The following is an 18,192-nucleotide window of genomic DNA, read 5'->3' as shown; positions in this document are numbered from 1 at the left end:
CGGGCCCCCCCGCACCCCCCCGCCCCGCCATGCCCGCCGGTAGCAACGAGCCCGATGGGATCCTCAGCTACCAGGTGGGGGGCAGCGGTGGGGTGAGGGGGGGATGCCCGGTACCCCCCCTCCGGTACCCCTTGGGGGGGCCGTGCCGCCGGAGGATGCTCCGTGGCCGCTCACTGCGGCATTTCCGATGGCGGGGGGCGGGGGGGGGGGGGTGGGGAGGGGAGGAGAGGCGAGGCGTGCGAAGGGGGGGTGAAGGGCATCTGCGAGATGGGGGAGGGGTGTAAGGGGAGTGGGTGTCTGTAAAATGGGGGGCCCGGGGTGTGCCAGGCCTCTAAAAGGGTGGGGGGGTGCGAGGCATTTGCAAGGCGGGGGGTGGGGGGGGGCAAGATGGGGTGCGAGGAGGGGAGGAAGGTTCCCCTTGCCCCCTCCTCCCCATCGGGGTGTCGTCCCCCCCCCCGGGGATGCTGCGGGCCTTCGGAGGGGGAACAAAGGCCGCCGGCCTCGCAGAGCCCCCCCCCACCACCCCATCACCGGACTGGGGGGGTGCGGGGGGGGGTCTCGGCTGTTGTCCCCACCAGGTTTGTCCCCACGGGTGTGCTCGGTGCTGGGGTGCAGGCAGGAGGCAGCTGGGTGGTGTCCCCCCCACCTTTCAGCATCTCCTTGGTCCAGGGAGGGCCTGTCCGACCGCCCCCCCGCCCCCCACCCATGGGATCCAGCCGGCGGGGCTGCTCTGGGTGGCAAATGAGAGGTGAGCAATTAATTAATTACAGCGGACAGGAAAGAGTGAACGTCACCCAGTGAAGGGTGACGGTCACCTTATGGTGACGCTGGACCCTGACCCGCGTCCCCCCCCTCCACCTCGCAGCTCCGCTTTGGGGCTCCGGAGCCCCGGCCCCTCCCAGTTCGAGCATCCAGCTCCAGTCCCTGTCACAGCTCCAGTACTGGTCCAGGAGCCCGCAGGGTCCCTGCGGGGGGGACGGTGGCTTCGTCCTGGAGAGGGACCACGTTGTTGCTCTGCCACCAGCGCAGCCCCCCAATTTGGCCCCTTCGTGCCATAAGAATGCTGGGATCGGTATTATTAATTACACTTAGGGTGAGATTAATTACATTAATCCTCCCTCCCGTTTGCGTCTAACGGGACGAGGGGGGTCGGGGCACAAGGTTTGCCTGCTCTCCTGACACTTCCGGCCGCCCCTGACGCCGGGAGGACTCGAAGCCGGCCCTGAACTTCTGCTTTGTGTTTTTCTTTCTTAACGAGAAGAGGTGTGCTGAGACAGGTAAACTGAGGCAGGACACTCGAAAATCTCCTGCTGGGCCCAAAAAATTGCAGCAAAAGACTAATTTGGAGAAGTTTTCTTGAGATGGATGTGGGGAGAGGACGCGCCGAGCTCGTGACACGAATGGATTCGCTGCAGCTGTGTCGAAATGAGCTTTCCTCCTTTGCTCCAGCGACTTCGGATTTCATTTTTACCAGCAAGAACCACTTCAGGCCTCCCAGCAAAACCAGCTTCGAAGCGGCCAGCCGGAGCTTTGCGCTTGGAAAACATCGAAGCGGAACAACCCTGCCTGCTCCCAAACTCAGAAGCGAGCGGCGCCAAGCTCGCCGTCGCCTTTCCCGGCCCGGTTTCGCCGATTTGATGTTTTCCAGGCGCCTGGCAGCAGCAGAGGAGGATGGAGACGGAGGGCGGAGCGCCCGCGCGTGCCGGTACCCATGCTGGGATGGCATCGTTTGCTTGCCGGAGGCGGCTCTCCTTCCCGCTCCATCCCGTCCCAAACCGACGGCTCCACAGCTCTCCTAAATCCTTAACTCCTCCTGGAATTTCCTCCATGAAATGACCACTTTGAGTCCGTTTGAGTGGCTTCATTGGGACCGAGGGAGTTTTGAGCCGGGCCCTCTCCTCCAGAAGCATCTCCGTCCAAGGTTTGCCGCTATTTCGGGGACGCCGCATCGGCCGGGGAAGGGCGATGGAATGCTCGGATCATCTCGCCGCAGACCCAACGGTGCCCGCTTGTCCCCTTTCCTCCTCTGTTTTCATACTGAAGACCTCCTGAAATTTTAATACTAAATCATAAAAAAGCGGTGGGGACCTGCGCTTGGACCATGACGGGGTTTTAACCAATTAGACCTCAGCGTCGCCTTCCTCTGCCGTGTTATTTTACACCCCGTGTCGCCTTTCAGGGCGAGCCGGCCAGTTAACCTTTGCGCCGGGGAGGAAGTTCATTAGAGCAAATGAATTTATGGGATGGAAACCATAGAATGATAGAATCATAAAAGGATTTGGGTTGGAAGGGACCTTCAAAGCCCACCCAGCCCAACCCCCTGCCAGGAGCAGGGACATCTCCAACCGGATCAGGTCGCTCAGAGCCCCGGCCAACCTGGCCTGGGATGTTTCCAGGGATGGGGCATCCACCGCCTCGCTGGGCAACCTGGGACAGTGCCCCACCACCCTCACTGTAAGGAATTTCTTCCTTATATGCCATCTAAACCTATCCTCTTCCAGTTTAAGACCATCACCCCTCGTCCTGTCCCAGCAGGCCCTGCTGAAGAGTCTCTCCCCACCATTCCTGCAGCCCCCTTTGGGCACTGGAAGGCCGCTCTCAGCTCTCCCCGGAGCCTCCTCTTCTCCAGGCTGAGCAGCCCCAGCTCTCCCAGCCCAGCCTCACAGCAGAGCTGCTCCAGCCCTCTCAGCATCTGCGTGGCCTCCTCCGGCCCCTCTCCAGCAGCTCCACGTCCTCCTGATGTTGGGGGCTCCAGAGCTGGACGCAGCGCTGCAGGGGGGTCTCACCAGAGCGGAGCAGAGGGGCAGAATCCCCTCCCTCGACCTGCTGCCCACACTGCCGTTGGCCTTCTGGGCCGCAAGGGCTCATTGCCGGCTCACGTTGAGCTTCTCGTGCACCATCACCCCCAAGTCCCTCTCCTCAGGGCTGCTCTCCATCCATTCCCCGCCCAGCCTGGATTTGTGCTGGGATTGCCCCGACCCAGGTGCAGGACCTTGCCCTTGGCCTGGTTGAACTCCATGAGGTTGCAGAGTTTTTCTTTGCATGGGTGAACCCGTTTTGGTTTTCTTGGACAAGTTCCTGTCCATGCAGGCAAGGAAGGAGAAACCGAGCGGTGCTGACATGTTTTCTTTTGGATTTAAGACACGTGTAGCAATTCAAAGACAAAGTGCAGCCTGAAGATGGGGAAAAAAGGAGAAAAGGAGAAAGGATTTTTCTTTCTTGGGCTGAAGAGGAAGCTTGGCCCTGGCAGGTTCTTGAGGGCCTCAGGAGGTTGGTGGTGGCCATGTCCTGTGGCCGAGTGCCATCTAGTGACTCCTGCAGGTACCACAAGTGGAGGCTGAACCTTGCTGTCAACAAAAGTGCAGTTTTATAGAATCACAGACGGGTTTGGGTGGGGAGGGAGCGTTAAAGCCCACCCAGCCCAACCCCCTGCCAGGAGCAGGGGCATCTCCAACCAGATCAGGTCGCTCAGACCCCGGCCAACCTGGCCTGGGATGTTTCCAGGGATGGGGCATCCACCGCCTCTCTGGGCAGCCTGGGCCAGTGTCCCACCACCCTCAGCATAAAAAATTCCTTATACCCAGTCTGAATCTCCCCTCTCCCAGTTTAAAACCATCCCCCCTCGTCCCATCACAGCAGGCCCTGCTGAAGAGTCTCTCTCCATTTTGTGGTGGTTTTTTTCAGTTTGGAAATTTCTTCCTTTATTTATAACAAAGCAGGAGGTGTCCGAGTTTTTTGGGCCGCTCCTGGAGGAGGAGGCACTCCGCAGCTCATGGACTCGCGTGGACGCGGGGGCGGGTGATGGCTGGGAGGACAGAAGAGAGCCCCAACTTTTCCCTTCTTCTCGTTGCTGAACAGAGACAGGATGAAGAGGCGGTGATTGACCAGGGAAGAACCAGCAATGTCGTCAATATTCACTACGAGAAGGAGGAGCTGGAAGGTGAGTCTCTGCTGAGACCCTGGAAGAGGAACCACCAGCCCCTTCCTCGCCGTCACACCACACGCAGCAAAACGACCCGTGCTTCTTCGTAAAGCGACGCAGTGATTTCTCAAATTTTTCGTGTTACGGCTTTTTAACCACAAAGAAAAAGCCCCCACGGAGGCCACGGCGTGAGTTTTCACCGCGGGGCTGGATCACACCCAGCCTGGTTTCTTGCACAGGCCGCTCCGCTCGGAGAGGTCAGGAGAATAACTTGATGGCTGCAGACGCAGGGCTGCGATTTTGGGGTTTTTTTTTTTGTCCTGGACTTCATGACCGTGGGGCTGATTCGATCTTCTCTTGTCACCTCGTGCCGTACAAAGATTTGAAAGATCGCTGCTTAATGAGCAAGTCTGAGCGTTGTCCAGCCAAAGCTGGAATTTGAGAAGACGCTCGATGCTTCCAGGGCGCTTTTAGATGACATAAAGCCATCACTTGTTGTTGCTCTGTTTTTGCAAAGTAAAATAGATTTGGAAGAAAGAATGGGTCTGTGATCATCAGGTATCTGGTGAAAATAAAATTAAGAAAAGTTGGTGTTTCCTCTTGGAAACTGCACTGATTTATCCGTGGTGTCGGCGTCAACCCCCTCTGCAACATCGAGAGCGATGCAAACACCACTTTTTTTTTTTTGCAGGCCACCGGACCCTGTACGTAGGTGTGCGGATGCCGCTGGTGAGGCAGAGCCACCGCCATCACCGACCCCACAGCCAGAGGCATCGGAAACGGGAACGGGAGAAGGACTCCGCCCCGACGGAGCAGGGCTACCACTGTACGTGCTTCTCCTTATCCGTGGCTCCGTGCAAGCCCGGCCGGACCCAGCCCATGATTTCTGGCTGAACCGGTGCCGGTCCGACGGCCGCTTTTCGTGTGAGCATGACAGGCCGCGTTTAGGCGCGGTAACAGGACCAGGCTTTGTCTTCTGCCTCCAGACACCCCGTCCCAGCGGGTGCAGTTCATCCTCGGGACCGAGGAGGACGAGCAGCACGTTCCCCACGACTTATTCACCGAGCTGGATGAGATCTGCGTGAAAGAGGGCGAGAATGCCGAGTGGAAGGAAACGGCGAGGTAAATCCTTGCTGCGCTGGGAGCCTCCGTGCCGGCAGCACCCCCGGGCTCTGCGTTCCGCTCGCCGGGACACAAAGCTTTTCCAGCTGCGGGTGCCGATGCGAGGAGCCTTCTCCCCTGGCCACCCTGTAGCTCTCCAAGGGGTTGCAGAGCTGGGGCTGGTTTCTTGCGACGGGGCTGATGGCGCCTGCCGTCCGCAGGTGGCTGAAGTTTGAGGAGGACGTGGAAGACGGCGGCGAGCGCTGGAGCAAACCCTACGTGGCCACGCTGTCCTTGCACAGCCTCTTTGAGCTGAGGAGCTGCATCATCAACGGCACGGTGCTGTTGGACGTCTGTGCCAACAGCATCGAAGAGATTGCAGGTACCACGCGCGCCGCAGCCCTTTGGGAAGGGCCAAGCTCAGCTCCTCGCCTCGCCCTTCGCTCCCCAATCAAACCCTGCCCCAAAGGGCAGCTCGTTTTCCAGAAACTGGAAAAGAACTGGAGAAGTTGGAGCCGTTCTTAGCACGTTTCTCCCTGGGCTCGGCAAATTGTAGTTGATCGGGGGGAAACTCAGGGAAAGTCTGCGCTATAGGTTGGTTATAATTTGGTTAAATGTGTAGAATAAGACAGAAAGGCCAGGTGGGGCAAGAAAATTGCGCTCTTTAGGATGGGGAATCATTGTCTCGGTGGAGCGATGAGTAAGTACTTTGATGAGATTCTTGCTTTTGCTGCAAAGGCTGAACGGTATGAAATTGTCTCGCCAAGCAAGGCTGAGCCTGCGAGAGGTTGTCCTGCGTGGCACAGGCTTCCCTGGGGACTTCGGGGGTCGGGACTTGGGGGATTTCTGCTCTGATGGCTTCATTTCCCTTCACCATCTCCAGATATGATCCTGGGCCAGCAAGAGCAGTCTGCGGAGTTTGACGAGCGCGTGTGGGCGAAAGTTCGAGAAGTCCTTTTGAAGAAGCATCACCATCAAAATGAGAAGAAGAGAAACAACATTCTCCCCATTGTCCGCTCCTTTGCTGATGTCAGCAAGAAGCAGGCAGAGCTGCACCTCCTCGAGAAGCCAGGTGAGGGTTCCTGCAGGGCTTTGGCACCAGGTCAGGGTTCCTGCAGGGTTTTGGCCCCATCAGACTTGTCCTACCAAATGACAAGTGTCCCAATTGCTGCTTATCCATCTTTCTGAGTGTCTTTTTTTTTTCTCCTGCCAGCCCAAACACTCACCCCTCATCCTTCTCCCACCACGGTGGAAGCTAGAAATGGGGTGAACCAGGAGACCAGCACGATGGATTTAAGCAAGGTGAGACACTCGTGGCTTTCTGATGCTTTTAAGGTGAGGTTTGGTCTTGCAAACCCTGCTGCAGAGTGCTGTGGGCTTTACTTGCGGGGTAATTCCCTGAAAATCACTTGTGGTGCCCAGGCGGAGCTGCACTTCATGAAGAAAATTCCCACGGGAGCTGAAGCATCCAACGTGCTCGTGGGAGAGCTGGATTTCCTTCGCCAGCCCATCGTGGCCTTTGTCCGCCTGACCCCGGCTGTCCTCCTCTCGGGCATGACGGAAGTTCCCATCCCAACAAGGTGTGAATGAGAAACACAAAGTTTTATTTTATTAAGAAAAACCCAACAGATCTACATGGAACTGCACGGATCTTTTTGATGTCCCAAGGGAACGAGGCCAGGGTGCTCCTTGAGCAAGGGCATCATCTTCTCTCTCACTTGGTTTTTCTTGCCCAGGTTCCTGTTTGTTTTGCTTGGACCGGAAGGAAAAGCCCATCAGTACCACGAGATCGGCAGGTCCATGGCTACCATCATGACGGATGAGGTGCGATGAGATAAGAGTGATCTCTGGGTCGTTTTTGGATTTTTTCCCCTCTCCCGATCTCCGTAGTAGCGAGGAAGAGGACTTGCTGCCCACAGCTCCTCAAACAGCCCACCCCTCCTCCTCACCCCGCAGCAAACGAGCCGATTCGCAGCGCCCCCACATCCTGGAGGCTGAAATCCCACCCCGGGGTGCACCCTGCACCTCGCCCTCCTCCCTGGGCTCCCCAGCGCCCTGTCCCCAGTGGCAGCGTTGCCGAGGCTGGGAAAACTTCTCCGCTTTAAGCAAAAGGCTGTGGTGTGCCCTGGGGGCCGGGAGCCTCGTGGAGGTGATTACAAAGACCACGAGGCGCAGATTTTTCCTTTCGGGGCAATATTTCCTGCCATTTCGGGGCAGTGTTTCGTGCCAGGCACAAATCCAGGCTGGGCGGGGAATGGATGGAGAGCAGCCCTGAGGAGAGGGACTTGGGGGTGATGGTGGACGAGAAGCTCAACGTGAGCCGGCAATGAGCCCTTGCGGCCCAGAAGGCCAACGGCAGTGTGGGCAGCAGGTCGAGGGAGGGGATTCTGCCCCTCTGCTCCGCTCTGGTGAGACCCCCCTGCAGCGCTGCGTCCAGCTCTGGAGCCCCCAACATCAGGAGGACGTGGAGCTGGTGGAGAGGGTCCAGAGGAGGCCACGCAGATGCTGAGAGGGCTGGAGCAGCTCTGCTGTGAGGCCGGGCTGGGAGAGCTGGGGCTGCTCAGCCTGGAGCAGAGGAGGCTCCGGGGAGACCTGAGAGCGGCTCCCAGTGCCCAAAGGGGGCTGCAGGAAAGGTGGGGAGAGACTCTTCAGCAGGGCCTGCTGTGACAGGATGAGGGGTGATGGGTTCAAAACAGAGGGAGGGAGATTCAGATTTTTACACTGAGGGTGGTGGAGCACTGTCCCAGGTTGCCCAGAGAGGCGGTGGATGCCCCGTCCCTGGAAACATCCCAGGCCAGGTTGGCCGGGGCTCTGAGCAACCTGATCCGGTTGGAGATGTCCCTGCTCCTGGCAGGGGGGTTGGGCTGGGTGGGCTTTGAAGGTCCCTTCCCACCCAAACCATTCTATGATTCTATGATTTCCAACAGGAAATTTGGGGACAATTATCTTGTGTTAGTCCTAAGCTTATTGCACTGCTGAGGACATCCGAGATGGGTTGTCCTCTCACCAGCTGGTCTCCTATTTGCAGGTTTTCCATGACGTTGCCTATAAAGCCAAGAACCGGGCTGACCTCGTGGCCGGCATCGACGAGTTCCTGGATCAGGTCACAGTCTTGCCGCCAGGAGAGTGGGATCCATCGATCCGAATCGAGCCCCCCAAAAACGTCCCTTCGCAGGTGGGTGTGGAGGCGTGACGGGGACGGGCGGGACGGCGGCAGAGCTGGGGATGCCGTGCAGGGCCCAAATTCACAAGGTCCCACCTTGACACCGTCGCACACCCAGGACAGAAGCAAAAGAAGCCAGCGGTTACAAAGACGTCTTAGTTTTTTCCATTTTAACAGGAAAAAAGGAAGATGCCAGGAGCTCTCGATGACAACGCTTCTCACAGCAAGCCGGAGAAACACAGCGGTCCTGAACTGGAGCGGACGGGAAGGTGTGAGCTTTAATAAAGCTGAGCACGCGCCTTCCCTTCTAGCAGGGTTTTGGGGTCGGTTGGTTGAGCGAAGGAGCTCCACGTGACCAGCTTGGTTCCACTGGGCTGGGCAGGTGGGAGAGCTGGGCAGCTGGGCTCAGCCGCAGCGTCGACGCACGCAGGTTTTCGTGGTTTGGGGTGGAGGCAGGTGTGTAAATACCTTCTGGTGGAGCTCTGCTGCTTCTCAAAGCAAGGGCCTGTTGCCATAAGAGGGGATTAGGCTTCTTGTTGGAGGGTGTTTTTTTTTGTGTGCCTCAGTTTCTACTGGGTATAAAATGGGAGGAGATGGCTTCTTTTTAGCAGTGAAAGTCACTCTGCGCTCGTGATGAGTGGCGTCCCTCACGGGTCCGTGTTGGGCCCGGCCCTGTTCAACATCTTTGTCAGGACATGGACAGTGGGATGGAGTGCACCCTCAGCAAGTTCGCCGATGACACGAGCGGCCTCCCAGTGCCCAAAGGGGGCTGCAGGAAAGGTGGGGAGAGACTCTTCAGCAGGGCCTGCTGTGACAGGACGAGAGGTGATGGTTTTAAACTGGGAGAGAGGAGATTCAGACTGGATATAAGGAATTTTTCATGCTGAGGGCGGTGGGGCACTGGCCCAGGCTGCCCAGAGAGGCAGTGGATGCCCCATCCCTGGAAACATCCCAGGCCAGGTTGGCCGGGGCTCTGAGCGACCTGATCCAGTTGGAGATGTCCCTGCTCCTGGCAGGGGGTTGGGCTGGGTGGGCTTTGAAGGTCCCTTCCCTCCAAACCCATCTGTGATTCTATGTGATTGCCCTTCTGCAGGAAAATGGAATGTTCCAGGAGAACAGGATCTGTTTTTCTCTTCCTCCAGGCTCTTTGGAGGTTTGATCCTGGATGTGAAGCGAAAAGCCCCATGGTTCTGGAGCGACTTTCGGGATGGTCTGAGCCTGCAGTGTCTGGCGTCCTTCCTCTTCCTCTACTGTGCCTGCATGTCCCCCGTCATCACCTTCGGAGGACTGCTGGGGGAAGCGACCGATGGCCACATAGTGAGCACCTCTCTCTGTTGGCTGCCCTGGGCGAGGCTAAAACTCACCCAAAAGTCCTCGCTGATTTATTTACTCCCTGCTGCCTCTCTTCCCTGGACAGAGCGCCATGGAGTCGCTGCTGGGCGCATCCATGACCGGCGTGGTGTATTCCCTCTTCGCTGGCCAACCGCTGACCATCCTCGGCAGCACCGGACCTGTCCTTGTGTTCGAGAAGATCCTCTACAAATTCTGCAAGTAAGGCTGGCTGCCATGGCCAAGTGCTGCAAGAGCTTTCAGGAGAAGGTGGTGATGGAGAAAATATATTTTTCTTATCTTTGTTTCAGTGGTCGTTGTTAAGATTTCAGTTGTCTTCTGGGTCGCAGACGCTGCTGCTTTAGTAGGCGATAGCTCGAGAGCCCTCGGTCTCTGAAGGGTGGATGGGGTTGTCTGGGCTTTTTTGGGTCAAAGCGAAGCAGCAGGAGGAGGAGGAGCAACCACAGGGATGTGGATGTGCAAGACGGGCTGTCTGAGAAAGACGAGACAAATCACTCGAGCTTGGGAATAAGGGAAGATTTGCCTGATGTTGGCTGGAAGTGGGAACACATTTTGCCCAAATCTCCAGAGTTTTCTGCTGAAATGTTTTGACTTTGGATGACTTTATTGAAAAAGTTGGAGCTTTTAATGTGAAATGGGTATTTGCCGTGACAATGTTTTTGTCGAGATGGCTTTGGTGCGAGATGAACCACCACCCTTCTCGCAACCAAACTCGCTATGAAGCCCCAGGTGCTGGTGGCAGGTGACCGGGTGCAAACCCAGCCAGTTTTGTTGGTAGGGCACCAGGGTGATGTGGGAGAGCACCACCTTCCACAGCAGGGTCCTGACCTCAATTAACTTCCCAGGTAATTGCTGGATAATGACACTGAAGTAGGTGGGCTCTCCTCCTCCAAGGCGGGGCTTGGTTCCGCGCCTCTTGCTGGCCGTCCCACCCTTTGTTTTCGGTTGGTTTCCCAGGGAGTACGCGCTCTCCTATCTCTCTCTGCGGACGTGCATCGGGCTGTGGACGGCCTTCTTCTGCATAGTGCTGGTGGCCACCGATGCCAGCTGCTTGGTGTGCTACATCACCCGCTTCACCGAAGAAGCCTTTGCCTCCCTCATCTGCATCATCTTCATCTATGAGGCTCTAGAGAAGCTGAGTCACCTGCGAGAGACCTACCCTGTGCACATGCACAGCAAGCTGGACCTCCTCACCATCTACTAGTGGGTGTTCTCCTCCTCAAACGCCGCTGCCCCTTGGCAGGAGCTCAGGGCTGGACCTCCGTCGCCTTTTCCTTACCCCTGTCTTGGCTTCTCTCCTCCCAGCTGTAAATGTGAGGCGCCGACGCAGCCCAGCAACAAAACCCTGCATTTCTGGCAGAGCAACAAGATCGACGTGTCTGGCGTCGCCTGGGCAAACCTCACGGTGTCCGTAAGTGCCCTGAGCCACCACTTCCTTGTGCCGTGGCCACGGGATGCGGGGGCGTTGGCACGGTGCAAAAGTCAGAGGCCTTCAGGTGATGATGGGCTCCAAAGTGTGCTGGTGCTGCTCTGAGAGGTCGTTGCTCGATTCCGATGAGTGCGTCCAACCCGCCTGGTCCTGGGATGGGGAGTCCACCTTGTCCAGCCCACCTTGTCCCCCACATTGTGGGTAACAACTCTCCCCCTCAGCCCTGTTGCAGGAGAATATTTCTGACTGAGAGCAAGGTTAGGTGGGTGGCTTGATGATTGTAGAAGCTGGAGGAGTCAAGTTCATATCTGAAGGTGGTAATTGGCTTCCTTAACTGGTTCCTCAGAACTCCAGGCCTTGCTGGCTAACTCAGCGCTGTCTGTAGATCCGTGCATAAATTTGCACATCTGAGCAGCTCCTCGGGGCTGTTGCTGCTGGAAGCAGAGCCCAGACATGGGAGGGGAGGCTCTTCAGGACACCTTCATCCCCTTTTGGTCATGTCCTGTGAGCCCTCCTCTGGGAAGGGGCAGTCTGTCTCTTCTCCTTTCCTGTCATGGTTGTCTTAGCCCTCCTTCCCCGTGCCCTCTTTCTCTGTCCCCAAGAGTTTCCAATGTTTCCTTCCCCTCTGGTGTCTTCTTCACCCACGGTTACCCGCCATTCAAGCGGAGGAGGGGCCGTGGGTCTGTGGTATGGTCTCCCATCACAAATCATCTCTCCGCTCTCCCCTGTGTGGCTCGATGTGTCAGGTGTTCAGCTGCTGCTGCTCCTTCAATATCAACCTCTGTCAGCGGCAGCAGTTACAAGGTCATGGATCTTGGACCCAGATCCTCCAAACCCCCTAGTCAGCTGAGGTTTCCTTGCTGCACCCACGCTGCGTTTGTGTCATGACACTCTGTTTCTCCAGGAATGTCGGTATTTGCACGGAGAGTTTCAAGGACCTGCCTGTGGACGTGATGGCCCCTACACACCCAATGTCCTCTTCTGGTGCTGCATCCTCTTCTTCTCCACCTTTGTCCTGTCAGGCTTACTGAAGAAGTTCAAAACCAGCCGCTACTTCCCAACCAGAGTACGTAGAAGACAGGGGCCAGCAGCAGTCTCCACACACATTTCCCAAAACGCCTTTCCTGGAGCACAGTAGTTGCCACCACATGGTCCAGTTGGAAAACGCTGACCTTGAAGGCCAAGCCCTCCATCAGCTTGGATGTCCCTCACTCATTTCCATGACTGCAGAACGGTCATAGCATTTCCCACCTGTCTCACGACCTGCCCAGCGCGTGTCCTCAGAGTGGTGGGATTTTGTTAACCGCCCTTACTGTAGTTGATGTCCCCAACTGTTCCATCCCATGTGATGGCCCCTCTTGCGATGCCCCTTTCAGCTCTGGTTTCTTGCCCCAGGTAAGGTCTACAGTCAGCGACTTTGCTGTTTTCCTCACCATCGTCTTCATGGTGGTCGTTGACTTCATGATCGGGATCCCATCGCCGAAGCTCCACGTCCCCCATATGTTCAAGGTAACGGGGTGTTTTGGTGTGGAGCGGGTTTCAGCCCTTGGGGATGCCACAAGTGATGCCGGGGCAGGGCTGGTCTGGAGGAGATGCTGGTGGTGTGACCATCTCCTCTTCCACCTCCAAGTGCGTCGTTTCCTTCTGGAAACAAGAAGACAGCCCCAGAACTAGATACCTACAGGAGGAGTACCTATAGGTGCCTGCAAAGAGGACGCTGGCGCTGCTGAACCCCGTGGGAGAGGGTGCTGTGAAGACAGGGCTGGGAGATGCTCTGGCGCAGGGGTGGAGCGGAAAATCGAACTCGGTGAAGCAGCTGGGCTAGCAGATGATGCTGGTGCGTTTGGTTTTTTTTTGCAGCCTACCAGAGATGACCGCGGGTGGTTCGTCAACCCCATAGGTCCCAACCCTTGGTGGACGGTGTTGGCCGCGCTCATCCCAGCTCTGCTCTGCACCATCTTGATATTCATGGACCAGCAGATCACCGCCGTCATTGTGAACAGGAAGGAGCACAGGCTGAAGGTAACTTCATCCCCAGCTCGCTCCGGGGAGAAGCTCCTACTGCAAACGCTTTGTGAAGGCGTTGCTTTGGGACAACGTCAGGCTGCCTGCTGGGGTGCTTTCCTGGATTAACGGTGATGACTTTTTCTGAACTCCTGCCAGATTTTCAGGCAAGGTGCTTGTGCAAAGCCTGGATACATCCTTCTTTGTTTGCAATTCTTGTTTTAAGTTTTCAAGAAGTTCAGTTGCGCCCAAGTAGGGTTTGAGTTTGACTTGCAATGCTGTCCTTGCTCTGTCTCTTGTTTTGCTCCCCGCAGAAAGGATGCGGGTACCACCTGGACCTCTTCATGGTGGCCGTGATGCTCGGGGTGTGCTCCGTGATGGGGCTGCCCTGGTTTGTGGCTGCCACCGTCCTGTCCATCACCCACGTGAACAGCCTCAAAGTAGAGTCTGACTGCTCAGCTCCGGGAGAACAACCCAAGTTTTTGGGGATACGAGAGCAGAGAGTCACTGGCTTGATGATCTTTGTGCTCATGGGCTGCTCTGTCTTCTTCACTTCTGTGTTAAAGGTAAGAGGAAAACGCAAAACACCCCACAGCCCCCAGCTTTTTTGGAGGTTATCCAAAGCCAGTCCCCTCTCTCCAGGCCTGAGTAGTCGTGGAGCAGAGGTGGAGTTGATGCCAAACCTTGAGGCTTGGCCCGCAGTGGGAACCAGCCTCTGCTCCACTTTCCAGCCCTTCAGACCCCAGTTTGGTGTGCTCGAGGCAAGGGAGCAAGCCGACTGCTTTAATTTTCAGGTGCCTTTCGGGCCCAGCCGTGTTTCTGGGTTACAATTAAGCATATTCAGACCAGTCCACCTGCCCTTTTTCAAACAGGCAGCGCTGTTTTGAAAAAAATCTGTGGCAATTTGCTCCCCCAAAGGCCTCAGAGCAGCTGTTCCCAGTAAACAAGCTGTGATCGTCCCTGTGGACTTCCCTGCGTGGTCCTCCCACAGAATAATCTCATCTCTAGGCTAGGAGGAGGCACGGTGCTTTTGCGCGTTGCCGCAGGAATATGTAGAAGTGTTTTTCTGCGGCCACGGAACGTGGCCTGTGGGTGAAATGACCTATTTTCCTCCAACCTTTCATGGAATCACAGAATCATAGAATGGTTTGGGTTGGAAGGGACCTTCAAAGCCCACCCGGTCCAACCCCCCTGCCAGGAGCAGGGACATCTCCAACCAGATCAGGTTGCTCAGAGCCCCGGCCAACCTGGCCTGGGATGTTTCCAGGGATGGGGCATCCACCGCCTCTCTGGGCAGCCTGGGCCAGGGTTCCACCACCCTCAGTGTAAAAAATTTTTCCTTATACCTAATCTGAATCTCCCTCCCTCTATTTTGAAACCATCACCCCTCGTCCTGTCACACCAGGCCCTGCTGAAGAGCCTCTCCCCACCTTTCCTGCAGCCCCCTTTGGGCACTGGGAGCCGCTCTCAGCTCTCCCCGGAGCCTCCTCTTCTCCAGGCTGAACAGCCCCAGCTCTCTCAGCCTGGCCTCACAGCAGAGCTGCTCCAGCCTCTGAGCATCTGCGTGGCCTCCCCTGGACCCTCTCCACCAGCTCCGCGTCCTCCCGACGCTGGGGGCTCCAGAACTGGACGCAGCGCTGCAGGGGGGTCTCACCAGGGCAGAGCAGAGGGGCAGAATCCCCTCCCTCGCCCTGCTGCCCACGCTGCTCTGGGTGCAGCCCAGGATGCCGTTGGCCTTCTGGGCCGCAAGGGCTCATTGCCGGCTCATGTTGAGCTTCTCGTGCACCATCACCCCCAAGTCCCTCTCCTCAGGGCTGCTCTCCATCCCTTCTCCCCACAGCCTGGATTTGTGCTGGGATTGCCCCGACCCAGGTGCAGGACCTTGCCCTTGGCCTGGTTGAACTCCATGAGGTTGGCACGGGCCCACCTCCAGCCTGTCCATGTCCCTCCGGATGGCATCCCTCCCCTCCAGCATGAAAATGGAATTTAAAACCATAAACTGTTGCATTTTTTTTTTCCAGTTTATACCGATGCCTGTGCTTTATGGTGTCTTTCTCTACATGGGTGTGTCATCGCTCCGAGGAATTCAGGTACGGACTTTTTTACAGCGTACAGCACGGCAGCAAGGGAGCCGAGTATTTCGTCTACGTAGAAGCAGGGGAGAAAAAAAATAGTGGTGGCATGGGAAGAATCCTCTCCAAAAGCAAACAATCAAAATACTTTGTGTAGCACAAAGATCGGTGGAGGCAGGGGAGGTATTTAGGGCTGGGAGGACCAGCTGAGTTCAGCACGCTGTTTTAGGGCAGGTCAGTGTTTATTTACATGAAAACGGGGGAACTGAGAGCAAAGGGAAGGCGATTTCTGGTGGAAATCCTTTTTGGGCGATTCTGTGGGCCAAGAAATGCCGATGACAGAACAACGTTTTGTGGGCAGCTCTCATGGGCAAGCTGGTTTACAGATGGAGCGAAGGGAAAACGGGTGCTGCTCCCAGGAGGAACAGAGCAGGATCCGGGATTCTGGATCCCGAAAATTGCCTCCACATCTCAAGAGGGCTAGAAACTGCCCGCCGTCCCAAACTCCCAACTTTTCCACTTTGATTTTGCAGTTCTTCGATCGCTTGAAGCTCTTTTGGATGCCGGCAAAACACCAGCCGGACTTCATCTACCTGCGGCACGTCCCCTTGCGAAAGGTGCATTTGTTCACCGTCATCCAGCTGGCCTGCCTCGTCCTGCTCTGGGCCATCAAGGTCTCGCGCGCCGCCATCATCTTTCCCATGATGGTAAGAGCCGGCGCCGCTCGGCAGCGGGATGTTCGCGGCGTTGGAGTGAGGCGTGGCATCATCTCGGGCCTCACCGCCCGTCTTCGTTTCCCTCTTATTCGTCAAGGTTTTGGCTCTGGTTTTTGTCCGGAAAGTGATGGATTTATGCTTCTCGAAGCGAGAGCTCAGCTTTCTGGATGACCTTATGCCGGAAAGCAAGAAGAAGAAGTTGGACGATGCCAAAAATGAAGCCAAAGAAGAAGAGGTAAAGCTTGCTGGGTGCTGGAAGGCTGGACATCTCCCTCGGGCTGTGAGATTGCCTTTTCTATCACAGCTCGTCTTTAAATGTTGAGGGAAGATCAGAACTCCGTAGAAATAGATCCTAAGAGGTTGGATCCCACACCATAACCTTTTTTTTTCCTAAATTAGCGGTGAGCTTAACTCGGTTTGTCCCTTTTGACACCAGGAGTCCCAGAAGATGATGGAAGCTGCCGCTGCAAATTCAGTTCAGCTGAAACTGGGGAAGACCAGCAACTTGGATATCCCGAAGCAAAGCAGTGACAGGTAAAGCCCCACCGAGTGCCAGGACCTCCAACGAGCTTGGTCTGAAGGTGTCTGGCACAACGTTCTCCGCTTGCACCTTTGGTGCGCGTCCCTTAGAAACCAGCAGCCAGCTTGGTGGGAAAATCCGATCGACGGGCAGGGCGGCAGGAGGTGATCGCAGGGCTCTGACTCCGAGCGGAGTGGCTGCACAACTCCCGTTCAGTCCCCAAAACTTCCCTCCTCAGGGACTTTACGATAGCTGGAGATACTCAGACTTTAAAAATGAGGAGTCACGGGCGTGATCTGTGCCGGCAGTGGCTTAGGAGCCCCCTCCAGGGCTAAACACCAGCGAGAGCCTTCGCGCGGAGCTGTAGCTCTGCAGCTCTCAGGGTGGCCTCCCAAAACTCCTCATCCAGCAGAACCTCCCGTGCTCACGCTGAGCTTTGACTCTCCGGGCCCCCCGTTCCTCTTGCCGATGCCAACGTTGGCATCAGTTCCCACTGTCAGGGGTTGCTGGTTGAAACGTTTATTGCAGGACGGATCCTTCCGAGATTAATATCTCGGATGAAATGTCCAAGACGACCGTCTGGAAGGCTCTGACGATGAACACAGAAACGCTCTGAATCCGGGGAGGAACAAAGGTAAAGCGTCGCGTGCCCGCGGTTTTGCTGTGGCACGCAAACCCGCTTCTCTCTGCCAGGCCGGTCCCACCAACGGGGCTGAATCCACAGCAGCCGGCAGATCTTCTGTTGATGATCCTCTCCTGCTTTTTCTCTTCCATACCCCCAGTTTTCACGTTTAGGAATCTGGACTTTGAAGGAGAGGAGCGAGAAGGTGACTCAGGGATGTGCCAGCGCAGACACGGGGGAAGAAACTGCTTTTTTTTTTTCCAACTGGAGGATTCCCATTAAAGCCATGCAGACATTTTCGGTTAGCCTTGGTGTGCTTCAGGCGTTCCGTATCTCTAGACCAGCAAACTGAGGTGCACAGCGCAGTCCGTGGGAGTTCGGTGTTGTCGCGCCTCCGTGTGTCCGTGCGCGTGTTGTCGCGGTTTCGCAGTGGTAGAGGGGCTGCTGCCGCTTTACCATTCAGTGCTATTTTTTCTAATATCAAATTCCTCCTCTCTTTTCTCTTTTTTTTTTCCAAATATAAACTCTGAATGTACAAGATCACTTTCTGCTGTATTTGACGCCTTCTCCACTTGCTTCTTCATCGTGACCGGGTTCTTGGTCTGGTTTGGGGTCCTGACTTTAGTTTGCTCTTATGTCTCTTACTGGTGAGAGGGGGATGCCCTCTGTGGTGGGGGTTCTTGGAGAGAATCTGAGGAGTTGGGCTGAGGCGAAGGAAAAGCGGTTGCTCCCTGCACTCCAGTTTTACCTTGTGTGGGTTTGGAGTTCGTTTGTTTGTTGGCTTTTTTTTGTCTTCATAGAATCACAGAATGTTTTGGGTGGGGAGGGAGCGTTAAAGCCCAGCCAGCCCAACCCCCCTGCCAGGAGCAGGGACATCTCCAACCGGATCAGGTTGCTCAGAGCCCCGGCCAACCTGGCCTGGGATGTTTCCAGGGATGGGGCATCCACCGCCTCTCTGGGTGACCTGGGACAGTGCTCCACCACCCTCAGCGTCAAATATTTCTTATATCCAGTCTGAATCTCCTCTCTCCCAGTTTAAAACCATCCCCCCTCGTCCTGTCACACCAGGCCCTGCTGGAGGGTCTCTCCCCATCTAGGGGAGCTAAAACTCCATGTTTGGATGCAACAAGGCATGCTAACCCCTGCTAGATAACCGCACCGTCAGTTCTGTTAAGAGATCACATCAACAACTTGCACAGCACGGAGCAGAACCGGTGAAAAAAAAAAAAAATAAGGTTGCCAAAACCCCACAGCACCTCGCCCCGGCCCCGTCCTCAGCCACGAGCTCTGCGC

At 56.3% G+C, this 18,192-nt stretch overlaps 1 protein-coding gene across 1 annotated transcript; it reads left to right on the top strand.

Moving 5' to 3' along the window:
• The first annotated feature begins 8 nt into the window (after window positions 1–8).
• SLC4A8 (solute carrier family 4 member 8) lies at window positions 9–17,442 on the top strand. Its single transcript, XM_086768780.1, has 25 exons — window positions 9–74; window positions 3,859–3,940; window positions 4,614–4,748; window positions 4,909–5,044; window positions 5,245–5,405; window positions 5,907–6,095; window positions 6,237–6,325; window positions 6,446–6,603; window positions 6,760–6,847; window positions 8,052–8,198; window positions 8,364–8,455; window positions 9,329–9,503; window positions 9,604–9,737; window positions 10,494–10,739; window positions 10,842–10,947; window positions 11,870–12,031; window positions 12,361–12,474; window positions 12,826–12,987; window positions 13,284–13,535; window positions 14,991–15,059; window positions 15,575–15,748; window positions 15,855–15,992; window positions 16,194–16,291; window positions 16,806–16,911; window positions 17,060–17,442. Exons 1-24 carry the CDS (start codon window positions 30–32, stop codon window positions 16,891–16,893), a joined length of 3,240 nt encoding a protein of 1,079 aa, XP_086624906.1. The 5' UTR covers window positions 9–29; the 3' UTR covers window positions 16,894–16,911; window positions 17,060–17,442.
• The last annotated feature ends 750 nt before the right edge of the window (window positions 17,443–18,192 follow it).

The sequence above is a fragment of the Chlamydotis macqueenii genome, chromosome 29 (genome assembly GCF_036417535.1).
Source record: "Chlamydotis macqueenii isolate bChlMac1 chromosome 29, bChlMac1.mat, whole genome shotgun sequence".
NCBI lineage: Eukaryota > Metazoa > Chordata > Aves > Otidiformes > Otididae > Chlamydotis > Chlamydotis macqueenii.
The sequence above is the reverse complement of the archived record's forward strand: the minus strand, read 5'-3'. Positions and strand labels throughout refer to the sequence as shown.

Bases quoted from the DNA above. Each gene is read 5' to 3' on its own strand.
- SLC4A8 (XM_086768780.1), top strand. From the start codon at position 30: ATGCCCGCCGGTAGCAACGAGCCCGATGGGATCCTCAGCTACCAG. The intron at 12,988-13,283 runs GTAACTTCATCC...TGCTCCCCGCAG, and splicing joins GGAAGGAGCACAGGCTGAAG to AAAGGATGCGGGTACCACCT. The intron at 16,292-16,805 runs GTAAAGCCCCAC...CGTTTATTGCAG, and splicing joins CCGAAGCAAAGCAGTGACAG to GACGGATCCTTCCGAGATTA.